The following is a 6,000-nucleotide window of genomic DNA, read 5'->3' as shown; positions in this document are numbered from 1 at the left end:
GGTGCGGCTCCAGCCCCACTCTTGCCGGAACGCCGGGTCTCCCCCTGCGGGCAGCAAGCGGCCGCTGGCCGCCCCCGCTGCCGGGCCCGCGCGTGTCCGAGCCCCGTCCCCGGGGAGCGCGCACCCGGCCCCGCTCCGGGGGCCGCCGGGCCATTTTCCGCTCAATGAACGCTCCGCCTGCCCCGCCCCCGGGCATTTGCATAATGAGGGCTGCCGGGGACGCCATTGGCTGCTGGGGGGCGCGCTCGGGCGTGACGTCAGCGCTCGCTGGGTAATGCCTGCGTTGTGGCGGGTAGTTGGAGCCGGCAAAGCCCGCGCAGCGGCGGCTCCGCGCGGACCGGCCGGCGGCGGCCCCGAGCTCCCTCCGCAGAGGACCGCGCCGGCATCGCGCTCCCCGGCGCCGCTCCGCGGGCGCGGGCCGGGGCGCTGCCGGCCCCCCGCGGGTCATGGCTGGGGGCAGGCTGCCCGCCCGCCTCCTGGCCGCCGCTTGTCTCGCCTTGAGCTTGGCCCCGGGGGCGGCGGGACCGCGGGACACCCCCGGCCTCTCGCGGCTGCAGAGGAGGAGCCTGGCGATGGACTTCGTCGTGCCCTCGCTGTTTCGCACCTACGTGCGGGAGCTGGTGCTGGGGCCGCCGGGGCGCGCCGCGGCGCGGTGCCGCCTGCGCCTGGACTGCGCGCCCCTGCTCCGCGCCGCCCGCGGGGCGCTGCCGCGGGCCGAGGCACCGGCCGCGCCCGCCGGGTCCTCCGCGGCCGGGCGGCGGCTGCGGCGCGCCAAGCAGCTGGTGCTGGAGGTGGGCGAGGGCACCGTGCGGGACGGCTGCGCCGGCGAGCCGCCGCCGGGCTCCGGCGGGGCGCACCTGGAGTTCAACCTCACCGAGCTCTTCGCCTGGTGGCTCCGCGCCGGCGACGGGCGGCTGCGGGTGCGGCTGATGCCCGAGCGCCGCGGCGCCCTCCCGGGCAGCGAGCGAGGGCTGTCGGCGGCCATCCGCGCCGCCCGCCCCCGCCTCCTCTTCCACGTCTCCGCGGCAGGTGAGCCGTGCGTTGCATGCCGCGCACCGCGCCGGGCAGCGCCCCTCGCCCGCTCCCGCGCAGCCCCCGCCGTGTCCCGGCGGTGCGGTGCGCCCTCTCCGCTGGGACACGCGTCCAGCGCCCCGCTCCGTCCCGGTCACTGACAGCCTCGCGGATGCGGGAAGCGCAGCTCCCCCGAGCAGTCGCGCCTTCCCCTCACGGCTTGTCCCTAAGGGCTGCGCTTTACCGGTGCGAAATGTATCGAAGGGCTTTGGTGGGGCCAGGAGGACTATTTTGAAAGTGATGAGGGGATTTTTACGAAACAAGCAAGACCCAAAGGTTAAAGTGTCGTTAGTCGAAGGACGGCAAGATCAGGTTCTTTAAAACTTAAAAAATATCATCTTGAAAAGGGGTGCTTCCTCAAAGTGCTGTAAGTGTTTTCAAGGTTATGTGCAAGCAGACTGGGGAACAGCACAAACATCTCCAAAGCTGGGTCCCGACATTAATGCTACTATCACTATTATTGGCTGTTGATATTAATATTATTACTCTTATTTAAACATAAAAGATAAGGGCTGATTGACATTTCTATCCGTTTTAAAGCCCCAAAGGATCCTTAATGAACTGCACTGTAACACCCACAGTACAAGAAGTTGTACATCTGAGGAGGCTCATGCAGCACTGGTACTTGCATGAAGAGAGAACCTGGCTTAGAATTTTGATTCTGGTGGGCGGTGATTGGCAGTCACAGTTTGGGGCAGCTCCTTTACCTCAAATCAGGACTCAGTTTTGGGCCAGTGATCAAGAGAAATTTCCATTCTGTGTGTGCATTGTACCTTTAACAGAAGCTCTGATTCAGCCTTTCCTACTAGAAGAATATAATACCTGGAGGACTGCAGGTCCAAATAATTTGTCACAGTGAGTTAAGTTAGGTACATTTTATGAAGCTTTGTAGAAGTCAGTGGTGTGTCCCTGAGTAGCCACCTACTTAATGGACCACAGAATACACTTAAGTAAATTCACAAGAGGAGAGAGAAGTCAGTGCTGGGCTTTGAATACAAAGTTGGAGCAACTGATTTTTGATGCTCATCTGAAAAAAATGGGATAGCTGTCTGAAGAACTACAAATGGAACCCATCTCTTTCCTTGCTGCCTGAAATAAAAATCAAAGCCGACTGCCAGGGTAGGCTGTGTGTGAGTAAGTCCTACAGCTGTGAAGTACCCAGCTTAGCTCTTCCTGTGTTGGATCTGGCAGGGATAACACAGAGGTGCTGTCCACCACAAGGTGGCTAGGTGAGGCCAACACCCCACACCTTCCAGCAGTTCTTGCCTTGCTACATTGCCATAAAGGAAGAATAATTAAAAATTTAAGACACCAAAACCTACTGTCTCCTTTTCTTTCTCTTCGGGGAATTTGTTGTGATTAGCACTTGTTTTGATTTACAGATCTCTGGCAGTGAAGCCTTAGTTTTGAATGCCATCTTTACTGAGGTACTTACAGCAATGATGGAGCTGGAGGACATGCATTTGTCTTCTTAGAGGATGAAGGTGTGTTTTTAAGCTGAGGGAATGGCATACATAAGAGCTAACAGGTTCTCTGATGTGAATACAATGCAATGGAGCTTTAACTAAAGCTAGTAAAACTCACAGGCTTTATTTTGTCTTGTCTCACTGCTGAGAAGAAATGCATGTTTTTCCAGATCAGTAGGAAGCTATGCCCCTGTAAAATCATGTTGGTGACAAAGCTCTGCTGTTCTTACTGCAACACAGTCATGCAAAGTCAGTCATAGAGGATGCAGGAAAAAGAGGAGCAGAGGGAAGGAATATGGACCTCCTTTACCTGTATTGAAGTGGTAACTTCTCCTTGCAGCTGTTCATAATCTGTAGAATCCTGGCCTCTTTCTGAATTACACCTCTGCTTTTTCAGCAGTGACACCTTAGCATAGTTACACTGTTCCGTGGCTTTGCCCTGCTTTTGTAACGTAGGTTTGTTTAACAACATTAGGAAATCCATTCCTCCTGCTTTGTTAAGGTGCTGCCTATGTGAACACCATGTGTCACTGGCAGCCTTAAATTTGTGCTGTGTAGCCCTGTCGACAGCAGGATGTGCTGACACAGTGATAACAGCACGAACAGCACCCACCAGCCTGTCAAGATACCAGCAGTTATTGACACCATTGCAGCTAACGTGTACGGGGCTTAACGAAAGCCCTTCCTGAGGCAACTGAGCCTTTCCTTCATTGCTTAAGCTAATTGGAAATGGATTTCAAACAACACAATCCTCCCATCAACAATGGAAAGTTGCTCCACTTATGGTGGCACGCAGGGATTTTTTTTTCCCCTCTTGTCTGCTGGAGATGCCCAGGGTTGCAGTACTTCCCAGAAAAATGTATAATTACCTTGCTAAATTATTTTCACCACATTATCTTCCATGTGAATGGAGAATGAATTATATTTTAGGATGAGAAAAAAATGGCAAGGGGATGAATTCCCACGACATTAGAGGTGACAAGAGAGTCCTGTAAATAATGCTTTATTCTCTTTAACTTATACTTTCATTTGCTGGCTTAAAGATAAATTTAACTGGAGTGGACCTTTTCCTTTTTTGACAGTATGTTTGCACAAAGTGTAAAGCACTTTGTCTCAGTCTGTTGCTGAGTAATTAGTAAAGGATGTACTTATGGGCTACTGTTGTTTAGCAGACAAGCCATAAAGTTCACAGGAATTTCTACAGGGCTCTCCTGCAAATATTCTTGATGCCAGATTTCTCTCACACTTGTCCTTGTGGGAACAGAGCATCCTGCAAGAAAAAGCTTCCATTTAGAGAAACTGGTCCTCAGCCCATCTACCATTTCTGTGTCAGCTTGGCCTTTTCAAAATTGGGTACAAGAGAGTTTTCCTCTCTTGGAAATGCTTTCAGTCTTAATACTGTCTTCTTAGCCTTCTCTCAGTGCTTCTCTGGGACAAAAAAAAATTCAAATTAATTTGAATCTTTTCTGTACAAAAGACACAAAACAAGAAGTGCAGAGGAAGAGAGAAAGAAGCTTGGACAGGAGTGCAGTGCTGCAGATCTCCTGTATTTGAGGTGAACCTCTCAACTACCGGGTTGCTGTTGACTTTGCTCTCATTGTCTATGGTTTTGACTGGAAACCCTGCTCTCCCTCCAAGGAAACATTCCCCAAAAGAATTTAATGAAAACCAGTACATTGCCATGGGGAAGTGAACAGCCAATGTGAACATTACTGTTAGGAGATATTCAGGCCAGCTTTAGATCTGGTCTTACAGGATTTGTTCTATAGTGTTGTACCACAGTGGCTCTCTGTAGCAGTGTACTCTGGACAGGTTACTGAGCTTTCTTGGGGAAAATAATCCAAGAGCCCTTCCACACTAACGCTGTACTGGTATTTGGATTTTTTTTCATGTTAACCTCACAGATAACCAGTTCTTTTACTATAGGGCACCTGAGCCACAAATGTTGCTAAATAGGTTTCTTGTGAGTTTACCCAGGAAGTTTAATAAGCTGAAATGGCCATAAAATAACTTCCCATGAAAACTAATTGCTACTTACATATGCAAAGGTGGGAAGCATATGTTAAGAAGGGGCATACAGGGTTGAAAATGAGTCATTCTGCCCTCTAAAGGTCAATGTATTTTCATTCATGAAATAGATTTAACATTCCAATTATATTTTTTAAATAGCAATGCATAACTTTTCATCCTCTGGCTAGGCAAAATATTACTCCTGCACTGTGGCCTTCATCTAAAATTTTATTAACTTGCCACATGTATTCTCCCTGAAACTGTCTGCATTCACTACATACCATGCTGTTATAATGCTGAGGCAATTAGGCTTTACGTCTTTAGGGGACTGCTGCTATACACCTGAACTCATTTGCAGGAGGAACCCTTTGCTTAAAGATTAGAAAGAACTTTGGACTAGATAAAAATGTGGCTTTGAAAGCAGACATTTTGTAAATGAAAATCAGAGCTCCAAGCTGAAATTTGACTGTGGTGAAGTCCGCAGCATCATTTCTGCATATTTTAGAGGTACCAGCATTTAATCAAGGCCTCCTAGTTATATTTTTCTTTCATTATATTTTGGCTTTGTTTCGCTGCCTTCAAAGGATAGAGTTTGGAGTTGTGACATACTGAGCAGAAAACTGGTAAAAGATATCGATCACTTTGCTGTTGCTCTTTGGTTTTCTCTCATCCTCAACTGTGTGCCACACCTGAGATCTGATCTTGCTCTTCTGATAAAAGTGGTAGAACTTGGTGGATAAGACTGAGGCATTGCCATCAGGCCTGAAAGGTTTTTGTTGTAGTGCAAGTGGCTTTGCTCTTTGCTGGGGTTTTGTGCTTTGCCTAATCTATCAAGCCAGCTTTGCCAGTCCAAAGTTTAAGGATAGCATGAGTCGCACTTGAGTTTACTCTAGACATGAAGTGTAGTGCAAATCAATGTTTTCCTGTTCTACCCTTGGGTTGTCATGGGTACCAGTGGGCTGCATGTAGATTACCAGTTGCTAAATCACAGTGAATCATGAGTATGCTTAGAAGCATCTTTCCCAGTCTTTCCTGCCCTATTAGGTATGTAGCACTTCCCTCTAGACCTCCATTGGTGGTCATTGGTGCTCTCCAGAAATGTGGATTTAGTCAGTTCACAGTGCCTCTCCTTGAACTGTAAATGCTTCTTGAAGAGGAAACCAGTTGTTTAGTGATGGGGTTTGCCTGGCTTTGTGGGCAGTATGATCCTTGATCTTACTGCTGTCCTGCCTGTTCCTGTCCAAGTCACTTTCCTACTCCATCAGCACTAAGAAAAGTCGAGAAAACTCATAGCTTATGTCTCTTTTGACTCATGATGCCTTGTCCACTGTTTCTGTGTTTACCACAAAAATCTGGCTTGCAAAGCCATGAGACTTTCACAACAAAGCCACCAGGATTTGCAAATTTGTTACTGATTATTTTACAGAAAATGTTAGAAATGATGCTCTCTGTG

General features: G+C 49.3%; 1 protein-coding gene across 2 annotated transcripts in view; it reads left to right on the top strand.

The window, feature by feature from the left end:
* The first annotated feature begins 428 nt into the window (after nt 1-428).
* The window catches only part of ALK (ALK receptor tyrosine kinase), a 313,072-nt gene continuing 307,500 nt past the window's right edge, over nt 429-6,000 (top strand). For both annotated transcript variants that reach the window (XM_048296584.1, XM_048296583.1), the window contains exon 1: nt 429-1,029. In XM_048296584.1, coding sequence (XP_048152541.1) covers nt 447-1,029 — 583 coding nt within the window. In that variant the 5' untranslated portion in view covers nt 429-446. The remainder of the gene's footprint in view (nt 1,030-6,000) is intronic.

Source organism: Corvus hawaiiensis, chromosome 3 (genome assembly GCF_020740725.1).
Source record: "Corvus hawaiiensis isolate bCorHaw1 chromosome 3, bCorHaw1.pri.cur, whole genome shotgun sequence".
Taxonomy (NCBI): Eukaryota; Metazoa; Chordata; class Aves; order Passeriformes; family Corvidae; genus Corvus; species Corvus hawaiiensis.
This window is presented reverse-complemented; position numbering and strand designations above follow the sequence as displayed.